The sequence below is a fragment of the Nestor notabilis genome, unplaced genomic scaffold (genome assembly GCF_000696875.1).
Source record: "Nestor notabilis isolate BGI_N333 unplaced genomic scaffold, ASM69687v1 scaffold27415, whole genome shotgun sequence".
In the NCBI taxonomy this organism is placed as follows: domain Eukaryota; kingdom Metazoa; phylum Chordata; class Aves; order Psittaciformes; family Psittacidae; genus Nestor; species Nestor notabilis.
This window is the reverse complement of record NW_009930187.1, coordinates 133-27,996: the sequence shown is the minus strand read 5'-3', so window position 1 is coordinate 27,996 and position 27,864 is coordinate 133. Positions and strand designations below refer to the sequence as shown.

The following is a 27,864-nucleotide window of genomic DNA, read 5'->3' as shown; positions in this document are numbered from 1 at the left end:
TGTTCAAGGCCAGGTTGGACACAGGGGCTTGGAGCAACCTGCTCTGGTGGAAGGTGTCCCTGCCCATGGCAGGGGTTGGAACTCTATGAGCTTTAAGGTCCCTTCCAACACAAACCAGTCTGGGATTCTGTGAAATGGATAGTGGGAGCATTGGGAGAGGCCAGCTTGGACTAGAGTGGCTATAATACCTCTCAAACCTTGCTTCCCTCGTGTTCTTAGAGCAGTACAAGGTTATCGGTGCTTTTTATACTGAATTTTTCATAATTAAATTTACTATTTAAAAAGAGAAAGAAAGAGGGGAAGAAAAAAATCATTAGGACTAGGGTGCTATTTAAAGTTGAAACATTTCTCTCAGCTCCTCTTACCTGCCCTCCTAACCCATTTACTCTGGATAATTATTTGAAATGTACTATTTGTGAAGTGAATTGTTGGAAACTCGCTTTGGGTGCTCGCAGCTGAGGTCTGCACCCAGAGCTGCCATTCCTTTTGTTCTCTTTCCTTCTGGAGGGGAGCAGAACTCAGCCTCCTGGTGAAGCCTGTCTGAAACATTTTGTTCTTGAAGCTACCGTCTCTTCTGCAAAGCATTAAATAAAAAGCTGAAAATAATTTTCCAATGCTAATTTTTCTGTAATCACAAAAGTGCATTTGCTAAGTGCTGGCACTGCAAACACAGGCAAGCTGTTAAGCTAACAAAGCTGCTCTGGTGACGTTAACATAAAAATGCTTTTCTTTTCTCCAAAGACGTGTCCCAACAGCTTTCACCATCCCCTTCTCCCAGTGAATGGATCTTCTGTTGCCAGCTCCAGGTGACCCAGGAGAATGGGTGACTTCAGTGGCAACAGGGCTTGAAGTGTTCCCTGTCCTTTGGCCTGTGCTGGTCCAGCAAACCCTCCTGTTCTGAGACCCTGATTGCTGTAAATGTGACAGTATCTAATGTTTGCTTCCCTTTTGTTTAGCAGCAGCCACTGCTCCTTAGCACCTCTGTTACAGTCCTGGAAGCAAGGTAGTTGTCATCCATGTCCCCATGCGTGCAAGAGCTTGACTCCTCTTCCAGAACCCACGACCAATACCTGTCACATGTTCAGGCTTTTCTGTATTTAAAGCATCCGAAATATGTGTTCTGTAGGTGCTTGGAAAGAAATAAAAGGACATTTTTTTCTCCAGAATGATTCACTGTGAAGTAAGTTTGAACATCAAACAGGTGACCTTGGACTGCCATTATTCATTTGATGTCAGCCTTTGTTTACTGTCTTTGCCTGTTGCACAAACTAGAAGGATGAGTGTACAGCAAGGAGTTGTCAGCTTGTAGAAGCTGTAATAAAACAGCTCCACCTCAGAACTGAGGCCTCATTTTCCAGAACCAACAGGACTGTAACCAGGAAAAAAAAAAATTACCTTAATTTTTGGAAGAATCTTGGTTTCTGCTTCTCTGTACTTTGGGCTGAAATGGCTGCTTTAAGTGCAGTTCATTTTGGTGAATTCTAAAGTAGTTCTAGGTTAAATTGTTCACTGAAGTTCTTTGTAAATTATCAGTCACTTGTTCTGTATAGCGTTGATGTTAACTTCACCTTCTTGTGTCTCAGAAGGACCATGTCATATGCCTGAGGTACATTAAAACATTAAAAGAGTTTGTATTTTAAAGTATCCTGATAGGATTTTAGTTCACAATCCTATAAGGAGTTGCCATCTCAAGTCTGTCTTGTGGACTCAATTTTACATCCATCCACAAAGTTATTTCACTACATGGTGCCTCTCTTTTTGCTTCAGCAGAAGGGCTGCAGACATCTTGTCTAGCGGAATAGCAAACGTGGTGTAGTTCATCTTGTAATCTTTCTTTACACCATGGCTATTTGTATTAGTATTTGAAATGGAGAGGAATAAATGCAAAAGCTGAAGCTTTTTTGACTCTTGTATCCAGGTTGCAAAAAGGGGTGTGGGGTGGAGCTGGGTGCCTGCCTGCATAGCACTGGGCTCAGTTACCCAGAGATCCTTTCATTTCCTCTCCCAGCTTCCTGGGAGTACAATTAGGCATTAGAAAAGGTGGCCCCATTGCAGACAGCGTGTTTAATTTCTCTGGCTTTGGAGACTTGTTTGTCCATGGTTCTCCATATGTGTGTGTATGTTTAAATAAAACCCCCTTCTGCTTGTGTTCCCACTACATTATCTGCAAATGTATCATGGCCAAAGGTGACAGCCCTGATGAGTATCGTGGAGCCCACTTACACAAGTGGCTTTCATGGGAAAGGTAGCCTTTGATCAGCAGTGCATGGGTAATCCATCAGGCCTCTACACACCTACAAAAGAGCTCTTTCTTTCATGCCACTGTCTCAAAGCCTGCTGGCATTCTCAGAGATTCTAATGTATTTTTACATCTAGTCGTTCCATGGAAAGGAAATGTGCAATTAGTTTTTACTACAGATGAGGAGCAGAGAGTCAGACACCAGGTCTGTGCTTAGGTTATCTCTATTTTCTCTGTATCCTGATGTATTTAAAATAGTTTGCTTTTCTATGTGGACAAGATGGCTTTTATGTAGTTTGGGTTGGGTTTTTTTGGTTAGTTTTACTGTGGGAGCATTGGGCTTTTTATTTTGGCAAGTCTTTCGATCCAGACTCTGCACTTGCCTCTGTTTCTTTACAGGCTATCTAATACTTGTCTTGGCACGCAGTTCCAGGCTTTCAGCTCTTCCCTTAACAATGCTGGTGCTAAATTTTAGGTCTCCATCTTGAGTTAGAGAGTAATAGTCTGACTCCTTCTTCACTGCACTGGCTTCTCTACTACTGTGGGGTTATGTGCCACAAAGGGGTGAGGAATGCAGTGGTTGGTACGGAGGACTCTGTTCTTTATCAGCTCTTAGGCTAATATTTACACCTAATTTTTCCAATAATATATTTACATACTCTAGCCTTGATGGTGCTGCTCTTTGCTTCTAGGCTTTTTTCCTATGTTACCTGCATTTCTTCATGGTTTCTTTTTCTAACTAGGCTCTGGGTATCAACCTGTCCTGTGTACACCATCCACTGAGATGCTCTCGTTTGCCACCTTCTGCCTCTCGCCCCCAATGTGTCAGCTGTGCTGGGTGTAATGGGCATGAGCAGACATTAGTTTTGGAAATGCTCTTTGTGGCTTGGTTGTAAATCACTTTGCAATAGGTGGAGGGGGAGGTAGTTATAGAAATATATCACCTTATTCCTTTTTCCCCACGTTTCTGGTCCTGGGCACAGCTCAGACTGTCCTTTGGACGCTGGTGCCATCAGGCTGTGATTGCCCAGGGTCCCTGCTCAATCAGCAGCTAATTGGTTTGGAAAAAAATCTTTGCAAACCCAAGGGGCTAAAAAGTATTTTATGAAACTGTTTAATAAATCCAGTCTTTTATTGTTCTGCTTCCTTGGAGGCTGGTTCTGCCAACTGTGATGCGGGTTCTTTTCTTATTACCAAAGGGAGCTGTGCAGTCATGGATACTCTCAAAAAACCCCCCAGTCCAAGAAAAAGCTCAGTCTTGTAAGAGTGGTAGAAACAGCCCCTGTAAACACTTTGTTTCTGGCTGTTACAAGGATTCTGTCATCTCTTTTAGACTTGACAGGTTGTTTTTTTTCCTCATCTTTTATCTCTCTGTTTATTGTCTTGTTCTTCTACATACTCAAGCTGGAAATCCAGTTTTACTACTGTCTTAGCAAAGAACAAAAAGTCCCTCTGGCACAGCAGCATCCAGAGACACTATGATAAGGATTGAAATCTGTTCGGAGTCGAAGAGCAGCCATTGACTCACCTGTAGCTTCTCTTGGCTTGCTAAATGCTGAGTTCCTCTGTTACTAATCTAATTTTTCAAGGTGAAGGTACTTCCCTGCCTGTTCTGTGGCAAGCAGGGGGCTTGTCACTGCATATGCACAAGTGACGTCCTTTTCCCTTTCCTTTTCACCAGGAGTTGGGAAGGTCGGAGAGTTTGGGATATCATGGCAGCAAGTTGAGTGTGTTCGGCTTGTGACAACTGCTCACATGTCCCTTTCAAGATGATTGTTTCAAGATGAGCTCTGATGGACTCTCCAGTTGTAAGCTGACCATTGGACAGGTTGCTTTGGCATTTCCCTATAGCTCTGTAGGATGGTCCATCACTCACCAGAACATCTCCTGTAGAGCCGTGCAGCATGGTCGAAGTGTATGCTCTGTTCACAGTCCTAGAAATGCCACTGTAAGAGAGGCCACCAAAGGGACTTGTCTGAAAAGACAACTGTCAGAAAAATGTTCTGGGTGTTTAATTTTCCCGTTCTGGGGGTTGTTCTGTGTGGTTGAGTCGTGTTGCCTTTGTACCTGTAGTTTTTTTCTTACTAGCAGCACTCGGTGTGTCAGATAAGACAAAATAAAGAGTGGTTTTCCTGCAGCTGCTGTGGGAAATCCTGAGCTTTGAGGAGTATTGAAGGCTTTCAGTAGGCTTTAGGCATGGCATCAGTAAGTGAGAACCTAATCCACAGTTTTCATTCTGGAATCCTCTTTCCTCCCTTGGTCGCTTCACTGAATTAAGCAGATAATTCTGCTTCTACTCAGCTCCTCTTGGTCCTAATACAAAGATTATTCTTTGCTGCCCTGAAGAATATTTAATTTAATAGAGCTTTTCCATGAGTAATAAAAGCACTTCGTTAATAGATCTTTAGTCCTAAGACCTGGGAGTAGTTTGTAAAATCTAGTCTAGCCAAATGCCTGCTGCTGAGCAGAGCACTTCACTGGTGGCTTTTGGATTCAAACGCTTGTTCTGTGGTGCTGAGAGCATGGCTTTTGGTACTGCCTTTCGCTAGTGGGTTTTGATGAGAGCAGACCTTAAAAAAAGACTTTTTATAAAGAATTTTACTCCAAGGAAAAATTTATCTCAGTTGCTGGTAGTAAGTTCTGTTTTCTTTCTCTTGCCTAGAGCGAGGCTATGATCCCTACAACCCTGAGCTGCCCAGGCCCTCGCTGGAGGTGGAGGATGGTGCTCTGGCTGACATGACAGATGTGACACCCAGTATTCTGGAGCTGGAGCTGGTCAACAAAGCCATTGAAGCAGTCAAAAACGAAGTGGAGAGAGAACAGAAGAAGTATGAGGAGCTGCTAGAAACGACAAAGGAATTGAGTGCTTCAGAGGCCTCCTCGCTCATTTCAAATACACCCGTGTCAGCTGGTGGGACACAGAATGATTCATTTACCTCCTTAGAGTATAATCCAGGTAGCTACAACTTTAATAATAACTCGGACTACAACCCTACTCCTCTGGCTGCTGCTAACCGGTCAAGTAAATACACTTTGGATGCTTCCCGATCTAAAGGGAGCGCACTGGAATATGTTCCCAAGGCTGTAATACAGAATAAAAAATACAGTAGCACTGTCACTAACAGTAAATATGTGATTGATGACTCAAAGCCTTCTACAGACTTGGAATATGACCCACTTTCAAATTATTCAGCGAGGCTTTTGAGCAAAGCTACGACAAAGGAGCCAAAGGGGTCCAAAAGGGGTAGGGTGCCCAGTTATGAGGAGTCTTACTCTCCTTTCCGGAAGAGGCTCTGTGAAGAACCTGATGATGATGAAGTGTGTGCCAGGTTCTCTTCCTCTGATGATGAGGCTGATGTGGAATATAAGACAACTTCTGTTAGTTCCCAGTCAAAAGCTGGTTCTGAAAGTGAGTCAAATGATGGGTTATCCCACAAAGAGCAAAGCACCAAAGTGGATGACTTCGCTTCCCACGATAGCAAAGAAGCAGCAGTGCAGTATGGCATGGAAGACCTTCCTAGTTCACAGAAAAACCTTGCTAAAAACTTACCAGACAAGAGTGCAAAAGCAGGGAAATTGTGTGCTGGTAAGAACAGCCAGGAGCTTGAGCATAAGAACAAAGACCCAAAAGACAAAACAAAAAAGAAGAAATCAGATGTTAATAAAACACCTGGACTAAATGAGTTTGGTAAGAAGGAGAAAAGTAAAAGTACAGAAAAAGACAAAGTGCTTAAAAAAGAAGAAAAATTAAAACCCAAGAATGAGGAGAAAAACTGCAAAGAGAAAAGTGTCAAAGGGAAAACCGATGGGAGTTTAAAGAAACCTGAAAAACACAAGTTGGAAAAAACAGATGGACTTAAGAAAGAGAAATCCAAGTCGGGTAGCAGTAGTTCAGGGAAAAACAAGAGCGAAGGTGTCAACAAAGGCTCTAGCACAGAGAAGCTGGGAAGCAGCAAGAAGGACTCCAAGCTGAAAACAGCTGATGTGAAAAATGGTAAAGAAACCTCTGGTCATAAAAACAAAGAGAAAGGGACCAAGGCTCCGTCACTGGAGCGGAAGAAAGAAAAGGTCAGTTCTGTAGAAAAAGGTCCAAAGAAGGGTCGGAAGCAGCAGAGTTTGAGTCACGTTGACCTGTTCGGTGATGAGAGTGGAGATGATGATGACAAAGGCTGGCCTTTGCCATCCACGTTACTTGACGTGAGCTCGGGCTCGGATGGTGGTGACTGTGGTTCAGACTCGGAGAGCGAAAACAAAGGGACAAAGAAAGTGAAACGCTCGAAGTTGTCAAAGTCGTCGTCATCTTCCTCAACATCTGATGACATTGATTATTCCATCCTTGAGAAAGACTTGGACTTTGAGTCAGATCCAATGGAAGAGTGTCTCAGGATTTTTAATGAATCTACAGATGTGAAAACTGAAGACAAGGGAAGGCTGGGGAAACAGGTAATGCTGGTTTGGGTTGCTTGGTTCTCTCACCTCTGAATATGAAAGGATTCTGGTGTAGTTTCGTGGTGTTGCTTTTTCAAGTAGCTGAGAGGGCTATGGAGGGAGACTCCATATGTTGGAAGAATCTGGTCCTTGTCATGACTGAGTTCTTTGAAGAGTTCGTGCTTGAGTTTACCTGCTGGATTAAAAGCTGCTGTAAGATGTGAGGATTCCGTTACCTTTTGCATGGAAGGTTACGTGGATAACCCCTTAGCTTTCAGGGTTATTAGTTACTTTTGTCTCCATCTGGCCTAAGAAGCATGGTGGCCCAGATGGCTGGAGAAGAGGCCTCAGAAAATAAATTGTGGATGTTTCAAAGCTAAATTTGCTAATGTGGGCAATGGGTTGTTATTTAAGAAATGTAGTGGCAGGAAGAACCAGAGTAATGTGTTGGTGCTCTGGGGAGACCCCCCCTGCAGCCCTGATCCAGCTCTGAGGCAACAGCACAAGAGGGATGTGGAGCTGCTGGAGCGAGGCCAGAGGAGGCCCCGGAGCTGCTGCGAGGGCTGGAGCAGCTCTGCTCTGGAGCCAGGCTGAGAGAGCTGGGCTGGGGCAGCTGGAGAAGAGAAGGCTCCTCAAGGGGACACCTTAGAGCAGCTCCAGAGCCTAAAGGGGCTCCAGGAAACCTGGAGAGGGGCTTTGGACAAGGGATGGAGGGACAGGACAAGGGGAATGGCTTTAACCTGCCAGAGGGGAGACTGAGATGAGCTCTTGAGGCAGAAGCTCTTCCCTGGGAGGGTGCTGAGGCGCTGGCACAGGGTGCCCAGAGAAGCTGTGGCTGCCCCATCCCTGGCAGTGTTCAAGGCCAGGTTGGACACAGGGGCTTGGAGCAACCTGCTCTAGTGGAAGGTGTCCCTGCCCGTGGCAGGGGTTGGAGCGGGAGGAGCTTTAAGGCCCCTTCCAACACAAACCGTTCCATGATTCCATGATTCCTGATCTGAAGGAGGGGCAGGGGGAGTGCAGCAGGAACCATGACACTGCATGGTGGAAAAGCAGTGTCTTCTGGTATGATTGATTGTCAACTTTTATTCTAAAATCAGCATCAGAAATGGGTGCTGGTTTCCAGCTTCTGTTAGTTGGGTGGGTGAAGTGGCCATGAACAGAATTTTTCCATTCATGACCTTCTGTATGGGGAGGACAAAGTGAGGATCTGCAGTGTTGGGAGGAGAGCTCCTCTTTTGAAAAGAATAGCTGGACTATTAAAGCTTTTTGCTGAACCCTCTGTTACAATCATGTTGCTGACAAGTAAAGACCTTTTTTATACTCCTGTGAAATGTTTTTGTAGAAGAAACTGTATAAAGCAGGTCAGTGGAATGATTTTCTTCTGAACTATAAGCATTACTTGATTTCAGTTGATTAAAATTCAGCTGTTCTTTCTTAGGTGTTTGGTATAATTCCCAGCTAGGAAACAGCACTTTATTTCTCCAGATTGCCCAGGTGAAGTGAAAATAGCTTAAGGGCACCCAGTCTATAGTGGGAAATCCTAATCCATTGAGAGCTTCCCAAATACAGGGCGACTCAAAATGGGCTGGATGCAGAAGGTGTTGAACCGCTGCAGACAGTTAATGTTGGCATGGCTGCAGTGTTGAGCTGTCAGCAGCCACGTGTGTATCCTTTGGTGTGCTTCACCTTATATCCCTGCCCTGAATAATTCCTCCTGTTTTGGAAATGGAGGAACATGCATTGCAACAGAGGGGGTCCTTGTTTGAGAGATGGGTGTTTGTAAGTAGGTACCTGCTTCCCTCTGCATTTCTGGTGGGTAGGGGATTTTTTTTCACTGTTTGTGGAATAATTTTGTAGATGGAGCCAGTGTTGTTTGGTCTCAACATGCTAGTCCAGAGGGAAGGTCTGTGTAGGCAGCACAGTACTTTTCCACGAGAAAGGATCACTGTGTGAGAGAGTTTATTAGGGATATAACTGAATTAACAGACCGAGTTCCTAGAGAGTGAAGTGACTCAGTGGTGATGGACACAGTCTCAGCCTTGCTGGAGTCTGAGCTCATCCCCAAATCCAGCCCTCAGCTCTGTTGCTGAATTTCTAAGAGGTTGGCAGGGTTGTCTCTGCTCAGAGCTTTACCAGGGGTTGTGCTGGAAAACCCAAAGCAGGATTGGCTGGAGAACAGCTGGAGTTTTGCAAAATACTACCTGGATGGAGGATGGAGCCAGGAGGGGGCTGGTCTCTCCCACGTAACAAGTGATGGGACAAGAGGAACTGGCCTCCAGTTGCACCAGGGCAGGTTTAGATGGAGCTGAGGAACAATTCCTTGCCCAGAGGGTGCTCAGGCATTGGAACAGGCTGCCCAGGGCAGGGCTGGAGGCACCGTCCCTGCAAGTGTTAACAGCCCGAGTAGCCGAGGCCTCAGTTCCAGGGGTTAGTGGTGGCCTTGGCACTGCTGGGAATGGTTGGACTTGATGAGCTTAAATCAATAATGATCTTAAATCTTTAATACAACCTAGTTGATTCTAGGAAGTGTGCTCAAGAAGCATCTTTACTTGGAGAGGGTCTGTTACTTTCTCCTGGATTTCTGGCCAAACAAGTGCATGACCTGGGGATTTGTTACCACAGTCTTTCTGCAGACAGGGCTGTGGATAAAACTGCAGAGAAACGCTTCCCTAAACATGGAGTGTGGGCACCGTGGTTTGGTGACAAGCAGGTTTTATCAGGACCTGCTCTGGCAGCATGTTGTACAAGGGCAGGAATAAGGCAGCTCCCAAGTTCTCTCAGAAAAAACACCAAACCTGGATTTTAAGATGCCATGACAGGGGAGGTGTGAGTGCCTGGCAAAAGGCTGTTCAAGTCTCTCGTGGCAGGTAGGGACTGTTCTGAATCATGCCAGTGCTACTCCAGTGCACAGCTCGTGGTGTGACTGCTGGGGGGAGAACTGTGCTGCTGCTGCTTGTTGGCTTCGTTGGTGGCTCTTGGGTTCAAAACAAGGTTTGGATTAGACGTTCAGCAGCTGACCACATGTTCTCACCAGCCACCTGCAAGGACTTTCTGTTGACCCAAAGGAGACTTTTCAGATCTCCTCATTGAGAGGGATCTTCAAATCTATACAGTTCTGGAAGCTTGTTCTTTTGTTTTCCAGCCATCCAAAGAGGAAGGAAATGAAGAAAAGACAGAAGACAATTTAACTACCTTGTTTCCTGGCCAGAAAAGAAGGATCTCTCATCTTGTCAAACAAGGAAATGTAAGTGATGCTTTCAGAAGCAAAAGTTTAGATTCTGTGAGGATTTTCTGTCCTGTTGCAACACTGGCAAACAGTGCAGCCCAGGTTCAAGCAGTAGTGTTAGTGCTGGAATCCATCTGTGCCAGTTTCTTTCCTCCCCTTTCTGATTTCTGAAAAGCATGGTTAGGCATGTTACAAATGGCAGCAAAACTCTGATAACTTTCTTAAAACCGAGGGTAAGCTATGGAAGAGTAAATGGATTCTGCATCTTGCCACACACTGGGATGGACTGAGAGCTTCCTTTTTCTATAGTATAGCTTCATCCAGTCACTTAAAAACTAATTGGACACAAATTCAGTCTGTGTCTGCTGGTACTTCTTTGTCTTGTAGACCTAAAAGATAGCTGTAGGAATTTTGTCATGTGTTTAAAACCATTACTTTGCATCTGTTCCGAATCAGCCAAGATACCAACGGTGTCTTGTTTGATACTCCTCTTTCACAACTGTGAGAATACTTAAAATACAGAGGAGAAAAATAACAAGAAAAAGCCAAGGAAGACATTCTGACTTCTTTTATTTCTTTCCCACTGGGATTTTAATTCATGTTTTCTCTGAGGGTTTAATGTGTTTCCCTCCAGGTGCTGAGTACAGATTAGTCAGTTTTATGTTCTAGCAGGATAAGAGTGGAGACTTATGCACTGATTTGAGCTGGGGAGTTCAAATTAATTGTTCTCCCTTTCTTCCCTACCTAGAAAAGATTCCCTTTAATAATTTGAAGCCCTGAGGTCAATACAGTGTGTTTTATTTCACTACATATCTTCAGCCAGTTCATGTGTTTTGATAAGGGCCCTTTCTTCCCAAGTGAAGAGATAAGAGGCTGAAGCAAATGGGTTGGAAATTCATTAACTCAAATATTTATTGTAAATGGGTGCCTTTTAGACATGTACAAATCTTTCCATACATTTTCTTAATGTGACAGCTGATCCCAAAATGCTTTCCAAAGATGTGAGCCCCTGTGCAGCCATTGCATGGGCAAACAGAGCCGATCTGGCGTGCTCAGCAGCAGCTGCTGTGAGCACGCACTGGGACGTGTGTTCCCTGAGTACCTCAGCCTGGTGCTGCTGCCAGCTCTGCTCAAGAAGCGCTGTAAGACCTGAACTGCTGCTTTTACATGCAGAGTTAAGGCTCCTGCTTTGCTGTGTCGCTCCATGTTGAATGTTTGTTCTGTCTTTGCTTGTGATTTATAGCTCCAGGACTGAGCAAAGCAGAAGGGGAGGGGGGTGAGTTGTAGTTTAGTTGCTGGAGGAAATGGTGGGCCAAAGGAATTGAAGGTGAGGCAGAAAATGAGTGTCCTGTCCTGCTCAGAAGTCTGTAATTACACTTTAATGGCTGACTGCATGCAATTTGGTATCCAGAACCTGGTGTCAGCATCAGAGACAAGGAATGCAGGAGGTGCCAGCTTGCCCTCGATTTGTGGTCTCAGAAACGCCGTGTTACCCGTGGGCTGTGCGAGTGCACCCTTCTCAGAAGAGATTTTGTGAAGGAAGGCCTGTTTCTCACAGTTCAAAGGTTACCAAGCAGTGTGGAGAAGTTTGTTCTACTGCTGCTTCTCTTGCACTTCTGCTGCTAGAAAACTTCTCTCTTTGCTGACATAATTTCTGGCACCTTTCCTGCAACCTAATTTTGGACATCAAAGAAAATGCATGTGGAACTTGTTTGTGCTAGTAATGGCTACAGCAGTGAAATGCCTCCAGAGGTAGGCAGGGGCAGAGCCTGTTGAAAATTCAGAGGTCAGTTTATGTAATGTTCTAATCCCATAAATAGATATGTGAGACTTTTAAGCAGTTACAAGAACTAGAGCCCCGAAACAAGGCTGCTGAGAGATGGGGAGCTGCTATAAGGCAAGAGGAGATGGTTTTTCAACATGGGAAAGAGAGAGGGAGCAAGCTGGAAAATTCAGTGTCACACAGCTAAGGGGAATGCAGAGTAGTTGGTTGCTTTTTCGTTGCAATATAAACTAAAGGAGCATGCAGTAGGAGGCAGCAAGGAGCTAGATTCATGTTCTAGTGTGAGACTGTAGAGCTGAGAGTGTGGACAGAGTCCAGAACCAGAAAGGAAGTTGTAGTGAGGTGGGATGGGTTTCTTCTCCCAAGTAGCAAGTGATAGGACATGAGGAAATGGCCTCAAGCTGTGCCAGGGGAGGTTTAGGCTGGTAATTAAGAACAATTCCTTCTCCAAAGGGTGCTCAGGCATTGGAACAGGCTGCTCAGGGCAGTGCTGGAGTCACCGCCCCTGGAAGTGCTCCCAAACCATGTAGTCAAGGCCCTCAGTGCTGTGGGTTAGTGGTGGCCTTGGCACTGCTGGGGGATGGTTGGACTTGGTGATCTTAAAGGTCTTTTCCAACCTGGCTGACTCTGTGAGTCCAAGTGGCTTAGGCACAGTGATGGGGACCATCATGCCATTAAACCAGCAGTTCAAATACCACTTACCTATTTCAGAACGTGCCACAGTGCTGGGAGGCCTTGCCAGAGGGCAGATCATTAAAGTCATGGCTTTTGGCGAGTGCCTATGTTCTGGAAGACGATTGGGATCTCCTCCCAAAACCCTGTATTTGCTGACAGAGAGGAGTTGAGGAAGAGACACCTTTCTTGTGTGAATGGAAGCCAGAGGGTGGGAGTGAGCAGGCGAGCGTGCTGCCTCTCAAACCTTTCTGTCTGTGCAGGCTGAGGTCCCGAGCAAGCCCGTAATCCGGCCGTACCGTCCCCCCACCGCTCAGGAGGTGTGTTACCAGAGGATCCAGCTGGCTCAGCAGCAGGCAGCACAGCTGGCTGTGGCCGTGCAAAAGGCCTCTCTTTCCTTGCCAGGAGAAAAGAGGAGGATTGCTCATGTGCCAAATGTAGCCCTCCCCGCAGCGGCCAAACAAAGTAAGCCAGCGGCGTGATCTGTGATCTCTGTCCTGTCCTCTCAACTGGTAAAAGACACTGATTCTGTTTAAATTTCTTCTGAGCAGATGTGAAACTATCAGGAGATGTGGAGCATTGGCCCATGGCTTGATTCTTTCCTGATAGTGACCAGTGGAAAGTCTTTACCCTGAGATATTCCATCCTGTGAAAAGCAACAGACTAGATACACAGCCCCATGCCTTCAACTGTCTCACCCAGCCTCCATCACTTCAGCCTGTTCTATTTCTGTTTCTTCCTTGGAGCGCATTTGCTCTTCCATTTAAGCCCTCAGAGGTGGCACGAACAGGAGGGAAGTGCTAATTAATGCTCATTGGTATCCCTTTGTAGTCAGAAGGACTCAGAGCTGACGTGATGGGCAGTTAGTGCATTATAGCTGACAGGGTTACCTCTTTAAACTCTGCTGACTCAGTTACCCCAAAACAAACAGAAATGAGGCACGTTTCCTGGCAGAAGGTTCCTTCATCCTTGCCTGGAAGGTGGTAAAATTACCCAATTTGTATCCCTTTGGAGGCTTCCGTTTGAAAAAGCACAGCTTGCAGCATGGGCCTTTTATAGTAAGTTCCTTCTGGCAACTTGAAGCCCAGTGGCAGGATTTTACCTTTTCTGTTTCTTGCAGGCCTCGTGAGTAGTAAGACATCTGCTGCTGGCAGGAGTGTCACACCTTCCAATGACTCTGAAGCACCCACCCTTTCTCTGAAGGCTTGCACCTTAGCTGGGATGGCTTCAAAGACCACTAGCACCATCATGCCGAAAAGGATAGCACATGTTCCCTCCTTACAGGTAAGAGAAACTGGAAATCTCTCTGGTCATTCTACCATCGAGGTTTAACCAAGCTGCTCCAAACTTAGCTCTCTCTGAAGAGCAGTGTTTTGATTAGGTTGATTAAAAGGGTTTGTTTCTTCCTGTGGTTTTCCTCGATAGCATTGTATGAAAAATTAAACTCTTGAGGGGTAGAAGCTTAAAAAGATAGAAATACTTAAGTGCTGCTCTGATCTCTTTGAATATTGATCAGTCCTCTTCCCTCTGAGCCTTTTGTTGTGCTCTGTGCCTAGGTGTGGAGCTGTTTGTGTCAGAGACTTGGAGCCTTTCGTGTTCAAAAGGCATGGCTGGATTAATGGCCTTCCTGAGCTTTGTGGGCTGTACAAAGGAAGGTAGTTATGAATAATGTCCCACAGCGACCTGTATGGTTGAAATGGGATCATTTAAACTTCGTATTGCTGTTAATACTTGGGGGAAAACATCTTTTTGTTTTTCTTTCCTTTTTCCCCTGGAATACCTTAGATTTTGGGTACTGTTGCTATGAGTTCCTTAGCACAGAAGTCCCTCCTTTCCCCATGTGCGCTGGGGAACATGTTACTTACTAAGACAATTCCAAATACAGTTCCTCATGTAGCAGCATGTGGATGGCATAAGAAGCTTGTTAGCTGGAATGGATGGCAAGGAATGCCCTGGTTAATGCCAGGACTTAATTTAAAGATGCCTTTATTGATGATGTCTTGTGCCAAGATAAGTCATAACTGTGCTTATTTCTGTAGGGAGGAAAAGTCATTTTCTTCCTTCCCCACCCAAAAAGCCACCATAGTAACATAGAACTTGAAGCTGATTAAAAATAAAAGAAACAACTGAAAGGATAAAATATTTACCAGTGTTAGAGAGGTGCTTCAAGGGTGTCATGTTAGAAAATATATATTTGTAATGAAAAGGACCAAACCCCTGTGAACAGGGCACCTAAGTGGAAGTCTCATGACGAAAATGAGTGCTCTTCCTATTGAGATAACCAGTTGTTCCCCTTTGAATGTGCTCATATCTTCCATGGAGCTGGTTTTATTACGAAGTGCAGGAGGTGGTTTAATTTATGGATATCTCTTGACAAAACAATTTGGGTGCTTTAGAGGTGAACAATTTCTTCTCTGGAAAAGAGGCAAATTGTGTGATTTGAGGGATACACTGATATTAAATGGAAAACTGCAGTGGTGGGTTGTAACTCGGTCCAATGTGCAGTGTTCAATGTGCTGGTATTATGCCTGAAGAACATGTCATTCAGTTTAAGGGGGAAATCTTTTCAGGAGTATCATGATTTGCATTAAAAAAGGAAGAAAACCCCAGTGCAATAAAGTTGCAGGAATCCTACAGGAAGTGTGATGGTTTAGCTGGCTGCCAGCTTGGTAGGAGTGGTTCTCCCATTCTCTCTTCACAGCCAGAGCACCAAAAAGAAAATCATGTCTGTTGTGCACATAACTGTGTTCATGTCTCCAAAGCGTGGTGCTTGGTACCATCCTAATCTTGAGCCTCTTAGTTCAAACGTCATCATTTCTGTGGTCTGGAATGCTTACGTGTGTAAATGGAGTATTCTGACTAATGCCACTGGAAGTCCTTGGCTGCTGCATGAGTTGTGTAATGAAACATGGTTGTTTTTTGAAGTAGTTCAAGTGCTGAAGGTGGCACAAAAGCTTCAAGTGGTGTTTCTGATACCAAAAATGATGCATGGTATGTTTAGCTTTGGGCAGATTTTCAAAAAGGATATTGTGCCACTATTAATAACAGACCAGGAAACGTGACAGTCTCAAGGCAACTACTTCTTAAACCCTGAATAGCCTCTTTCTCTCTCTCTGTCTTATCTCTAGAGCACCAGCTTACAGAGGCCTGTTATTCCCACAGAATTTGGTGCTAAAGTCCCAACAAATATTCGTCAAAGATACCTGAATCTCTTCATTGATGAGTGCCTGAAATTCTGCTCCTCCTCCCAGGAAGCATTTGACAAGGTCTGTACAGATGCTTGCTGCTAATGAATCAAGTCCACAGCAGTGAATAACTTCCTCTGCCTTGGTTGAGACCAAGAACAGAACTGTTACCTGCATACAGTTCTGTAGAGGAGACTGGCATTAAATAATTCCAGAGTGGACCACAGAAAGTGCAATTCCAGGGGGGGTTTCCAGTCGGAAATCCCATCTTTGCTTTCATTCAGAAAGCATTCACAGTCTGTTTAGTAGGGGAACGTGTGTTATGGTCAAGCTGGACAAAAAGGCCTTTAGCTCTGGTACAGCAGCAGCCACCTCCTGGAATCTTAAAGTGTTCAGAGATAAGTGAGAAAGATGTAACTGGTAAAACTTGCTGCTTATGAAGGCTTTTAAGGAGCCTTCTAATAGCAGAGAATAGTATAGTAGGATTCCCAAAAGCAGAGTTGACAAAGTAATGTGTTTTATTGGAAAACTTTGGCCATTAATGTTAGTTGGGTAAATATGGGACATGGTATGCTGTGTTTTGTAACCATAGCAGATGCAACGAGGGTTTCTTTTGTGGGATTTCACCTTCACAACTCTCCAAGGGGAATGTTCCTGCTGCATCCAAGGAGTGACTATTTGCCAAACTTCCTTTCTTGCCCATTAAGATTGTGCATTGCCACCAAAGTGGAGAAAATGGCCTTTCCCTTGCAGTTCCACAACTGCTTTGTTAATCTGTCAGGGAAGGTTTCACATGAAAATGCTTCTTCTAGCACTTTGCTTAAAATACAATTATTTTTTTCCTCTTACTCACCTAAGCAGGCCCCAGAACAGTGTATATTTGTGCCATGTCCCACTTTATTACTTGATTCCTTGACAGGCGAAGTTTTTTTGCTATCATCCTTGGATTCTGTATTTTAAGAGCCAAACATTTTTGTTCTCCAAAAGCAGCAGTGGGAAGAGAGTGTGTAGTAATGACTTGCATTGTTTGCAGGCCCTGTCAGAAGAGAAGGTGGCTTATGAACGTAGCACCAGTCGAAACATCTACCTGAATGTGGCAGTGAACACCTTAAAGAAGCTCCGAAGCCTGGTGCCCAATTCCCCCACAAGTACGAACAGTATGTACCACATTTGTGGTTTACTAATCAGAGCCCTGCTTGGATTAGAAGCCACCAAGAGAAACTTGTTGAAAAGACAGACCCATTTCTCAGAAGCATTATGCTGAAAGGCAAACAACTCCAGTTAGCTTTTTATAGTCCGGCAAGCTTTAATGGGCCTTCAAGAGGCAAGTCCTACAATGCTTTGTTGGCTGTATGAACCTAAATGGAGATAATGCCACATGGATTACTTTTTTTTTAGCACAAGTTCTTTAAAATGAAAAGCCCCACTAATGGAGTAACTTTCACATGATGCCTTCAAAGTGATAGACTCGTCCATCACTGCAGAAATCTGTTACACACATTAAGCTTCAAGAGAGAAACGAAGAGGGTTAAGACATTTCATTATTGGCTCTCGAGAGGGTACATTAAACAATCAATTTGTGCTGTTCTTGTGAATTTTTTTTTTCCCCTGGTCTCTTCCCTTTTCTCCCCTCTGTCTTCATTACCTTCATGGCCATTAGTCAGAGTGGCTGAACTTGGGAGGCTGGCCTTTAGGAGAGGCCTGCCAGTTAATGATTAGTAAAAAGCACCTATCTGCCATTATCTGATGTGCTGAGTATATTTCTAGAGCTCTGAAGCTCTTTTCTAAAAGAAGTTGAAAGATTCAGTGTGGGAGTCTGGTCTTCAGGGACCTGACAACAAAGCTGCTCACTGCGGGTGGGTGATGCCACCAGGCAGCACGTGACGAGATCAAGTTGCTTCTGTGCTTCGTCCTCTCTTGCTTTTAGTCACTAGGAGGCCTTCTATGCAGAGTAAGCAGGTAGAGCTACCAGAGCTTCCAAGGGGAACTGTAAAAATGGCTTTACTGCCCTTAAAAAGAAGTTGCTGGGAGCTGACAGTGCAAAGAGAAAGCTCCCCAGAGTGCTGGAATGAAAATGCTAGCCCACCGCCTCACACATGCCAATTACTGGAGCAGAGCAAGAGTTCCAGAAGATAAATGCAGTCCTCCTTTTGCTGATGTGTAATGTCCCAAGCTCTAGGACTGAAGTCACTTAGCTAGGTATCTGATCTCTGTCCTATTTTGCTGCTTCCCTCTTCTCGCTGCAGAGACAAGTAACAAGAAAGTGGTGTCCCATGAAGCTGTGCTGGGAGGGAAGCTTGCTGCTAAGACAAGCTTTACTCTAAACCGGTCGGGGAGCTTGAGAGCAGAGGATTTAACAGGTAAGACCCTGCTCCTGCGAGGCTGTAACCTGAAAATTATAACTGGAGGTGCAATGCTGTGACTGGGGAGAGCAGGATCTGGCTGCTGAGTGAAGTGCTGTGACTTTTGCCAAGGGTTTGTAGGGACAGGACAAGAGGGAATGGCTTTAACCTGCCAGAGGAGAGATTGAGATGAGCTCTTAAGCAGTTCTTCCCTGGGAGGGTGCTGAGGCGCTGGCACAGGGTGCCCAGAGAAGCTGTGGCTGCCCCATCCCTGGCAGTGTTCAAGGCCAGGTTGGACACAGGGGCTTGGAGCAACCTGCTTTAGTGGAAGGTGTCCCTGCCCGTGGCAGGGGTTGGAACTGGAGGAGCTTTAAGGTCCCTTCCAACCCAGACTGCTCCATTATTCTATGATTTAGCTGCAGGCCTGTGTTAGGAGCGTTACCTGGCTGCTGTGCAGTGCTGCAGTGTCAGTGAATGTCACACCACTGATCAGCACCTTCTTGCTTCCCCGCTCCAGGCTGCAAGTTCACTGATGTAGCCTGCGTGGCTTTGATGTAGCATCAGAACTGCTCAGAGCTGCCCCATGTGTTTTGGGTATTACTGACTTTTGGGTTCTTATTTCTGTTTGGATTTTACTTGAACTTTCTTGCCCTGAAGCAGTTCTTCACAGTCTGCCTGTCAGATTAAAAGCCAAACTTTCAAATACCTCCTCCAGCTCTTCAGGGCTCAGTTTAACATTTATGAATGTCATAGTAAGGTCGTATTGTAGCCAAAGGGTTGTGCCACAAGCATTATTCATGTTGGCTGAAATCGGTTATGGGTATTTTGGTTGCCAAGAGATGCAGGCAACTTGTTGAGGACATCAGAGAAGAGGCAGGGAGGCCATGGAGTAGAAGGAATTGACATGGAGAAAGCTTAAAAGGGCCTGTATAGCTCAGCTAAGCAACATCAAAGGGTGCACAGCAATATTGGAGGGGTTTAACGTAGCAGTGAAGGGATAGATATTGAGCAGAGGGCAAGAAGTTATAATTGTTCTGTGAAATGAAACGAGCGGCCTGAATTCAACAGCAGGAAGAAAGCTTTTGATAATGAATTTCTTAGCTAGCTGTGGGTGGCTTTTGAGGGGGATTCTTTGGGCTGTGTTCCATATTATCAGTTAAAGCATTTAAAACAGTAAAACGGGATAAGTCTCATATCTGTAACAAAAAAGCCTGAAGATAGGCCCCTTGGAGGAATTGGGTTTCAGCTGTTTTCCAGAGGTAATGCTAGGTGTTGAAGGGGCTAAAAATCAGCTTGTGCACCAGTAACCAGACCTTAAAAAATACTGCCCCGACACCTATTTCCCTGTCAGTCCTGAAAAAAGGCAGTGGAAGCAAGTTCAAAATAGTGGGAGCCCCTGCCAGGAGGCTTGATAAAGCAAACACCAGTAAGAGAAACAGCCCTTACCTAAGTGATGTGGCTTCAGCATTGTCTGTGTGTGCAGGGGCTGCCTTGTACCGGCGACTGAAGGAGTATCTCATGACTGAAGAGCAGCTAAAGGAAAATGGTTACCCAATGCCTCACCCAGAGAAGCCTGGCCGTGCTGTGCTCTTCACTGCAGATGAGAAGAAAACGAGTGACTGTAAGCTCTGCTGGCTCTTTCATCCTGCCAGGTTTGCTAGATACATCACAACTGGAGATGCCTGTCCTGCTTGCAAGTGCACTTGCTGCATAAACATGTTCTTGGTCCTCCTTTGCTCTGGTTGTGTGGCTGCAGCAATCTGCTGTGTTTCTGGAGGATGAGTTTCTTCAGCTTGTTTGTCACAAGGATGTGGTTTCTGACACAAGTTTTATGGTTTGTGGCCCGTGAGGCTGAGGGAGGTTTCTGGTTGCTGCCAAGGAACATGAATTGGTCAGGTTGCCTTCCTGGACAAGCTGCCTTCATTGCACTATCTTGGAGGCTGCCTGCTGCTTTTGCAGTGGAAGTGGTTGGAGAGAGGCTCCTGTTCAACATCTGATGATGCTCCCCTCTTGCAGAGGAAGGGGTTCTGTGTGTCTCTATGCACATGAACTGCTGTTACAGTGGGATATGGGCCAGGCTGGTTGTGCAGTGGGTCATGTATTGCTGGTTTGGCTTGCGTAGGTTTCTGCTTGATCTCTTGACAGCACTGGGCCAAGCAGTTCCCAAAAGCCCTTTTTGCAACAGGAGAAAATGGTCCCCCGAGGTTTCCTGAGGATAGGAGAGGGTCTTCCTCTGTCTGGACTTTCTGAACTCCTGTAGCAGGATTTATGCCTCTCAGACCAATTAGAGCAGGCTGTGGGGCAGCAGGAATAAAACACATATTTGGGCTGTATTTTGAGGTGCATTGCCACATTCCTCTGAGCATCTCTTTGGAGAGACCTTGCTAAAGTGTGTTAAGTGCTCATCCATGTTAACACCTTGTGTCTACATTTGTCCTGTGGTTGCTGAAGCAACGTGTATGAAAGCTCTCTTGCATTAACACTGTCAAGTACTGTATTTGTCCGAGCCCTTTTCTCTAGTGAACCAGCCACCTCCTTCAGAGGCTTCTGACATTATATTCCTTGTTCAGTTTCTGTAGTGTCCTGCAGATGTTGCAGGATCTTTGGATTTGTCCTTGGTTAACTACAGCTACTGCTGGTCTGTTAATGCTGTGGCTATGGTAAGTGGACAAAAATGGGCTCGGCCTGTGTTATGGAGAGCTGGGAATGTGTTAGCAGCTTAAATGCCCACACTCAGAGAACTGCAGAAGTCAGTCGTTTCTGTGGCTTTTTGCATCTCTCTCCTCTGAACTGTGGGCAGTACAAGCATAGATGACAGGAGGGAGAAGTCTGTAACTGCCCCCTTGGTGGTCCAGACATTCCTGGGTTTAGATGTGGAGAATCCTTACAGAAAAGCTCTGCCCAGGAAGAGCTGGAATGTCATTTGGAAGTGACAAGGCACAGATCCCCTGGAAACCAGGCTTCATTAGCTCCCATGTCCAAAGAATGACTTATTTATCCTGTTTCTTAAAATAACTGTATTGGAGTACAACGTAATTTGCTGTGGATGGAGAAATAATGCAGCCAATGTTGATGTGAACTGTGTTGAAGCTGATGTTGCACACCAAAAACTCTAGGGAATCTGTGAGAAGTGTTTTGGGGTGCAAATGCTGCAGGACTACAGTTTTAGAGGGATTGCTGTGTCTTTATGGGAGTTAGAAACAACATTTGGAATCCTTTTTAACAGAAGAATTGTTTCACCAGTGTTTGGGGCTTCAGCAATTCTGATTTATTTCTGCTTTGGACAAGTTAAACACCTGAAGGATTTCTAGTAACCTGATTCTTGCTTCTCTCTTCTCTTAAAGCCTCCTGCAGGATTTGTTGTCGCTGTGGCACTGAGTACATGGTCTCAGCCTCTGGAACCTGCATTCGCAAAGAGGAGTGTGTCCATCACTGGGGAAGGCTACGCAAGCAGAGAGGTATATCAAAGCCCTTCAAAGAGGGCTTAGTTACAAGCTAGCTGTGCTCCAGCTCCAAACAGTCTTCTTCGAACACAGCCTGTCTTGGGGTTGAGTTGCTGTGGAGTATTTTGTGGCTTGTCACGCTGCCAGGTGGTGACAGTTCCTAGTGTTGTCACTGGGTGGCCCTGCCGCTGCTGAAATAGCCTTGAAAAGAGCTGCTGGGAAGTAGTGGTATGGTCCTGAAAATGTACTGCTGGGGCTCGAGCACAGGTTGTGCATCTTTCTGCTTAAAAAGAGTACAAGAAAAAGCAAACTTTCCTGTGCCTTTTGAAAAGAGTCAGTCTTTTTAGGAGGCTGACTGGGGAGCACTAGATGTCTGTCACTGCCCAGAAGAGTTTACTGGTCATTTACAGCAAGACACTAACCTGGTTTGAGCTCTGCTGTGGTTTTCCATCAGAGCATCCAGGCTTCTAGAGTTTATCTGGCTGAGTATGGGAAACTTAAGCTCTTTAGATTAAACTTAAGCTCTTTAGATTGCTATGTGTGAATCCGTACTTATTTTCCCCCTTTGTCTGACACGTTATTGTTGCTGTGCTCATCCTGGGTATCTCTGCATGTGAGAGCTAAAGTTTAGGTCTCTCGTTAACAGGACTCTCCTCTTTGACTCTTCTCTCTTGCTCTTTCAGTGCCAGGTGGATGGGAAACTCATTACAGCTGCTGCTCAGGAGCTGTGGGTTCACCAGGCTGCCAGGTTGCTAAAGTAAGTTATTGAGCAACACCCTTTTGTTCTCAATGACATTTGTCCTCTGCTTACAGTGCTGGTGGCTGTGTGACTGTTGCTTAAGCCTTTAGAAGAATAGTGGCTTCCCTTAAGGGGGGAAAACAAGTACTTCTTAGGTATCTTTTGCTATGCAAAGGTAGGAGAATTCAGCGTTTGGCAGGAGGAAGGAGACTGAGCTGCCTGGAGTGAGGTGGTTTCATTTGTTCTAAGCAAATGTCAATGGATTAAGCTGCCCAGCAAAAGCTCATATACAGACTTCTTTAGGGAAACATTGAAGAAATGAGAGTGAAAAGATTTCCTTGCAAGGAGGAGTCCTGTGGCCTTGATAACAGTGTGCCAAAACCTTTTTCCCATTTTTGGCTTTCCCAGAAGCCCATCCTAAGTAACCTTCTGCTGTAGGCCAGATCTTCTCATAGCTTTCTGTTTACTGCGTGCCCTTTGTTGTCTTACGGGGAGGAATCTTCCTAAGGAGCTTGTTGTAACTCATAAATATTACTTCTCTTGAGGAACAAGAGGGGGAAGGGATCCCAGCACTACAAAGCAGAATGAAAAACCTGCTCAGGGGTAGAGTTTTGGCCCTTTGATAGAGCTGAACAGGGTCATGTCTAGTGGAAGGGGCTCCACATGTATAAAACATCTTCTTGTCCCACTGTTTGAAAGACTTTAAGTCATATAGGGCCAGCAAGGCTGGCTGTAGGTTCTGGAGAGGTGTGTGCCCTTGTTCTGACCAAAAGCTAGAGCTAGGAAGTGAATTCTGGGGCAAAATTCAAGGCTTGTTAAATAGGAAGAATTGCCTGTATGAGCACTATAAAAGCCTGCCCTGCACAGTCTGAAGTGAAGCATGGACAGGATCAGGCAAGCTGCTACTTCTGTTTCTTTTTCATGTGCAATTAGGATCTCTTTAATAGGTGTTCCAAAAGATATCCAGTAAGGAAGTTGGGAAATTGATGGGGCTATAAAAATATGACTGCTCTGCATGTTTTTGCGTTGCTGTTGTAGACCATAAACCCTCATGGCCTTTTAAAAAACACACAATGTCTCTAATAGGCTCCTACTCAATGAAGCATGATGCCAGTGCTCCAGGGCTCAGGCATCCTTTCACATCTGCCTCCTCGTTGTTGTGCTGCTGCACGTCTCTATGTTCTGGCTTCCTTGGTTTTCTCGTCCAAATGAGTGAGTTTCACAGGATCCTTTGGTAGGTTTAAGGTTGGAGTCTAGAGTCTGCTCAGGATGAGGGTATACAATGAGATACTGGGGAGCACAGTATCTTTCAGCTTTAAAGGGCATTGAAAAGAGTAAATATTTGTAATAAGAAGCTGTTCTAAGTAAGGAGAGCTGTAGCTGGTTAGAAAAGCAAGTCAGTAGGAGGTGTGCCTGTCTGGATTAGGCTACAGTTAACCAGTGTGGCAGCAGATGGCAGGATGGAGCTGTGCTTGTACCTACTGCTCCACAGGAGTGGAGGCGTCTGGAGCTCCTGTTCTTTGTGGTAAGCGAGTCTGCTGCTTCGGTCAGAAAAACAGGAGCAACTTTTCTGCCCTCCTTTCAGCAAGGAAGAACTGGACAGCTGAGAATATCTGCAGAAGTGTTCAAGGCCAGGCTGGACACAGGGGCTTGGAGCAACCTGCTCTAGTAGAAGGTGTCCCTGCCCATGGCAGGAGGTTGGAGCTCGATGAGCTTTAAGGTCCCTTCAACACAAACCATTCTAGGATTTTGTGATCAACTAGTGTAGAAAATCACCTTTTTTCTTTCCTTAACTGCTGGGTTATATTGTATGGCAGAGGGAGAGAGGGGATTGAGCTGCAAGGGAGAGAAACATTTACTATCTGTTGGCCTGGTAATCTGCAATTTCTGTAGCAAAACAGTTAGATTCATGGGCAAGTATGGCCTCTTGCTCCTGGGAAACAACAAACCATGAGGCCTTTAAACTTTTGGTAAAGGGAGAGATTGGATTTGGTGGTGTCCCAGCTGCCTTGTTAATGTCAAATGACGCAGTTCTCTGCGCTGTGGCTGCACCTGCAGTAATAAGTCGTGCAGGAAAATATGCAAAGGTTCCCTATCTGGCTATAGGTTTCAGCTTGATAAGTGCCTCAGTTCCTCATCTCTCCAGTCTTTCTATCCTGAGATGAACAAGCGCAGTTTGACTGGTTGTAGGGTGAGATCTGTGAGAAGCACGATGCAGGAGGCTGTACGCAGGCTGCTGTGTGCAAATACACTGAGATTTAAGGACAGACAAAACTTAAACAAAACAAAACACCCTCTGGAGAGCAAGGGAGAGACACCTCTGGGTGTGGTGCTGCAGTTTAACCGTGTTAGTGGGCAAAAGGGCAGTCACAGCCTCTGCCTTGCCCTCCATTACCTCTTCCTGCTTCCCCCTGGTGCCATGGGACAGGAAACCAAATCACTGCAATCCTAGAGTTTACAGCTTAAGCCAGGCAGATTTTCAGGCTGACCAAGCCGGGTGGATCTGTGCCTGCAGAGGAGAGCAGGAGTGCCTATTGCAGCAGTGGCTTAGTGTCACTTTGCTTAAGCCACTTGTGAAATCACTTCCTGAGTTTTCCTGCTGGCTAAGGGAAGCTCTTCAGTGCTGAATCTTGTTGATCCTAGAGCTTTAGCTGGGGATAATAAAGAGTGGTTGGTAGTACTCTCTTATCTATTGCCTCTAGTGCTGGTAGGCAGTGGCTCGTGTTTGTCTGTGAACTGTCTGGTTTTGGAATACAGTCGTATTTATTTGTACACACACATAAATGTGTGCTCTCTATGGGCTGTGATACATCCAGTGCTAATGCCTGAATGGGGATGTCTGGGATTAGAATCCTGCACCTGGACATGGCTTAGCCTCAGACTAAATCAGGAACCCAGCAGCTGGAGTTAGTAAGGCCTCAGTGTGACCCTTCCTGAGGAATTCCACTCTGAATTGGAAGTTGAAAGTCCCTGGATGAGTGATGTCTTGCTCCTAGTCAGTATGATGCCACTAGCCTTGCCCTGGCTTTGCAGTCAGGGTAGCACATGGCTATGTTTGCTGTTGTGGTGAGCTTCCCTGACTGGCAGGCAAAACTTACTCCTTATTAACCTCTAGAAATGACAAAATATTTCTGCTTGAGTGGGAGGTTCTGTTGGAGTGGACTTTTTCGGATTCTTGTTCCTACCATCAGCAATTGTCCATCCCACCCCCTTTTTTTGTTGTCTTTCAGCAACACGTCCATGATGGGCGGAAGGAAAGCCTTGATGGCTTTGTGAAGACTTTTGAGAAGTTGCCTACAACTGATGGCTACCCTGGAATCTACGCTTTAGACTGTGAAATGGTGGGTTCCTGATGACAGGGGCAATGCCAAAGCAAAATAAAGCTTTTGGGGGAAGGCTGAGGGCTGGTACAAGTGGCTGAAAGAAAGCTCTGTTTCCTTACCATCTTCTTTCCTTTCTGCTGTGGATTCTAAATCATAGTGGGTCCTGTACATTTAGATTAGCTCTTATTAATGAGTTTTAGCAATGTGTCTTTCACCTGGGGACTGTGAGCACCCTTGAAAAGCTCTAGCTAGCAGGCCAGTACTGAGCAGTGTTTGCTGCCTGGCCTGGCTACCCTGGATGTGCTGCATTCTGGGAGTACTCCGCAGTGCTCCAGGGAATGGCTCCATTGATACCACTTGTCTTCATGCCTGCTCTGTTGCTTGCAGTGCTACACTAAGCAAGGACTGGAGCTGACAAGAGTAACAGTGATCAACTCTGATCTGAAAGTGGTATATGACACCTTTGTCAAACCAGACACCAAGGTGGTGGACTACAACACCAGGTAAGGATGGTATTCCTTGGGTCCCAGGTCTGTGCTCGGAATCAGGAACTTAGGGGGAATAGCTGGGAGCACTTGTTGAAACTCCACTGACCTAATAGCTGAGACACTTTGGCTCTGAGGTGTTCCTTTAGTGAAGGGAGCCCTCCTTTCTGCTCTCACTCTGCAGATTCTCAGGTGTGACAGAAGAGGACCTGGAGAACACTAGCATTACCCTGCGGGATGTCCAAGCCGTCCTACTGAACATGTTCAGTGCAGATACCATTTTGATAGGGCACAGCTTGGAAAGTGACCTATTTGCACTAAAGGTAACTTGCATGTCTTGCATTTATGTCTCCCTCTACTTCTTGCCCACCCTGGTGTGTGTTAGATGTCTCCTTTAAATTTAGTGCCTGTTTATTTCCAAGAGCCAGGAGGACACAAGAGATCTGTTTTGGCTCTGAGCCAGTGTGAAGCTGTCTGTGGTGGAAAAGCAAGGGAGTAGGTCATGTGTGTCCCTCATGGCGTTACCCCAGGTTCTGGTGACTGGTGCTGCCCAGGGTGACAGACATCTCTAGAGGTGACTGGGGAGGGTGAACAGAGCAGGGCTGGTTGGAAGGACTGAACCCGAATCATTTGCCTTTCACCCCTGCCATATAGTCAAGAATCCTTTGATGGTGTCAGCATCCTTTGACTGTAACCCTGGCTTGAAGATGTGCTCAGGGTCACAGCATGAACAGGGGAGGCTCTGGAGTCCCCTGTGCCCTCTGAATGTCTACAGTAACTATTTTAAAAACAGGACAAGCCTCTTTCTTGCCTCTGCCACTGGAGATAATTCTCACAGTTACTCTCCTGATGTTGAAATGTCTGTTTTCTCTGAGTGAGGTTCTCTGCCTGGTTTGCTGTGATTTGTGGTGTTACTTAGATCAAGCTATTTTGACCTTTCATCTGTCTTGTTTCTTGCCTGGCCCTTGTCAGTCTGACCTGCACATCTCAGCCATATCTGCTGTCCTGCATGGGAGGTATGTCCTCTCCCCTTGCACTCTGAACAGAGTTCCCCAGGGGCTTGCCCATGGGCATCAAGAAAGCGTGCAGCAGGAAAGAGCTGAGTCTTTAGTCTGTGCTGACAAGCCAGAGCTTCCTCCAGCCGTTCTTTATCATGCAGCTGCTTTGATGAAGAAGCTGTGGCTGCCAACTCATGGCAATGGTTTGGAAGCAGGAGGTTTTAATGCCTGCAAAGCGCTTTACCCTCTCCATGGCACCCTTTATCCCAGCCTTTCAGAGTGTTCATCATCATCATCAAAAAATTATTTACAGTTTTAACAGCAGAAGATGACTGTGTTGGCCTCTTAGAGGCATGATTCTCTCTTAGCAGTGCAGACACTGCCAAGAGAATGAACCCAAGAGCAATAAAGCAGAGTGTGAGAGGCAGTGGCATGTCAAGTCGTAATGTCTGAGCGCTGTGGCGGTAAAGTCGACATCTCGCTAATGGCCATGGCAAGCTCCAAATGGTGATAGCATTCCCCTTTTGATTTAAAGCTATATTATCCTGTTTCCCCAGCCTTCCTGATCTCCATAAGTAATTATCATTGGGCCTGGGTGGGTGCCAAACTTGACTGCAGTTGAGGAAAGATTATCCATAATGTTGGCAATTCTATACTCCAAAGAGTGTAGCAGGTTGTTGCTGTTTAACTCCAGCTGTTCTCAGGCATTACAGAGCTGGGCTGTGAAACTATTAATGACCAAGATAAGGATTGTCCTGCAACATGAGCTGGTGTATAAGAAGAGTCAAGGCAGAGGAGGAGACTGGATTATCAGGGTCCTGTCTGAGTCATCCTGTGTTGAGCCAGGCAGAGCTGCCTTTTGGTCAGGCACACAGGTCTATCTCTGCATTTTACTCCTGAACTTGAGATGTGGGACTGCCTTCATCCACCTTCCTTTAGCTCTCATTGAACTCGTGGCAACAGAGGATTAACCTACTTTTAGCCTGAGAGTAAGAAATAAG

General features: G+C 45.6%; 1 protein-coding gene across 1 annotated transcript in view; it reads left to right on the top strand.

Annotated features, from left to right (window-relative positions):
• Nucleotides 1-26,188, top strand: part of REXO1 (REX1, RNA exonuclease 1 homolog (S. cerevisiae)) — a gene marked incomplete at its 3' end in the record, with an annotated part of 28,643 nt that extends 2,455 nt beyond the window's left edge. The window contains exons 2-14 of the mRNA XM_010015298.1: nucleotides 4,902-6,682; nucleotides 9,810-9,911; nucleotides 12,612-12,813; nucleotides 13,469-13,632; nucleotides 15,477-15,614; nucleotides 16,567-16,690; nucleotides 17,780-17,893; nucleotides 19,359-19,496; nucleotides 21,220-21,333; nucleotides 22,002-22,075; nucleotides 25,288-25,398; nucleotides 25,768-25,883; nucleotides 26,050-26,188. Of these exons, the coding sequence (XP_010013600.1) occupies nucleotides 4,902-6,682; nucleotides 9,810-9,911; nucleotides 12,612-12,813; nucleotides 13,469-13,632; nucleotides 15,477-15,614; nucleotides 16,567-16,690; nucleotides 17,780-17,893; nucleotides 19,359-19,496; nucleotides 21,220-21,333; nucleotides 22,002-22,075; nucleotides 25,288-25,398; nucleotides 25,768-25,883; nucleotides 26,050-26,188 (3,317 nt within the window). The remainder of the gene's footprint in view (nucleotides 1-4,901; nucleotides 6,683-9,809; nucleotides 9,912-12,611; nucleotides 12,814-13,468; nucleotides 13,633-15,476; nucleotides 15,615-16,566; nucleotides 16,691-17,779; nucleotides 17,894-19,358; nucleotides 19,497-21,219; nucleotides 21,334-22,001; nucleotides 22,076-25,287; nucleotides 25,399-25,767; nucleotides 25,884-26,049) is intronic.
• Between the last annotated feature and the right edge of the window lie 1,676 nt (nucleotides 26,189-27,864).